Raw genomic sequence first — 242 nt, forward strand, 5'->3', positions numbered from 1 at the left:
CCTGCAGCAGCAGCAGCAGCAGCAACAGCAACAGCAGCAACAGCAACAGCAAAAACAGCAGCAGCAGCAGTTGCTGCAGCAGCAGCAGCAGCAGCTAACCATGGCATATGAGCAGCAAGCAGCTGCCCCCTTATGGAGGACTGCTGCCTCCAGGCCCCCCGGTCTGGTCCGAAAGGAAGCAGCAGCAAAGACAGCAGAAGCAGCAATGGCTGCAGCAGCCCCCAAAGGGCCCCCCGCACATC

General features: G+C 60.7%; 1 protein-coding gene across 1 annotated transcript in view; it reads left to right on the forward strand.

The window, feature by feature from the left end:
- The window catches only part of EMH_0018610 (uncharacterized protein), a gene marked incomplete at both ends in the record, with an annotated part of 4,397 nt that overhangs the window by 2,630 nt on the left and 1,525 nt on the right, over nucleotides 1-242 (forward strand). Inside the window, one exon of the mRNA XM_013501184.1 lies at nucleotides 1-161. Coding sequence (XP_013356638.1) covers nucleotides 1-161 — 161 coding nt within the window. The remainder of the gene's footprint in view (nucleotides 162-242) is intronic.

The sequence above is a fragment of the Eimeria mitis genome, genomic scaffold (genome assembly GCF_000499745.2).
Source record: "Eimeria mitis Houghton genomic scaffold, Emh_scaff648, whole genome shotgun sequence".
Classification (NCBI taxonomy): domain Eukaryota; phylum Apicomplexa; class Conoidasida; order Eucoccidiorida; family Eimeriidae; genus Eimeria; species Eimeria mitis.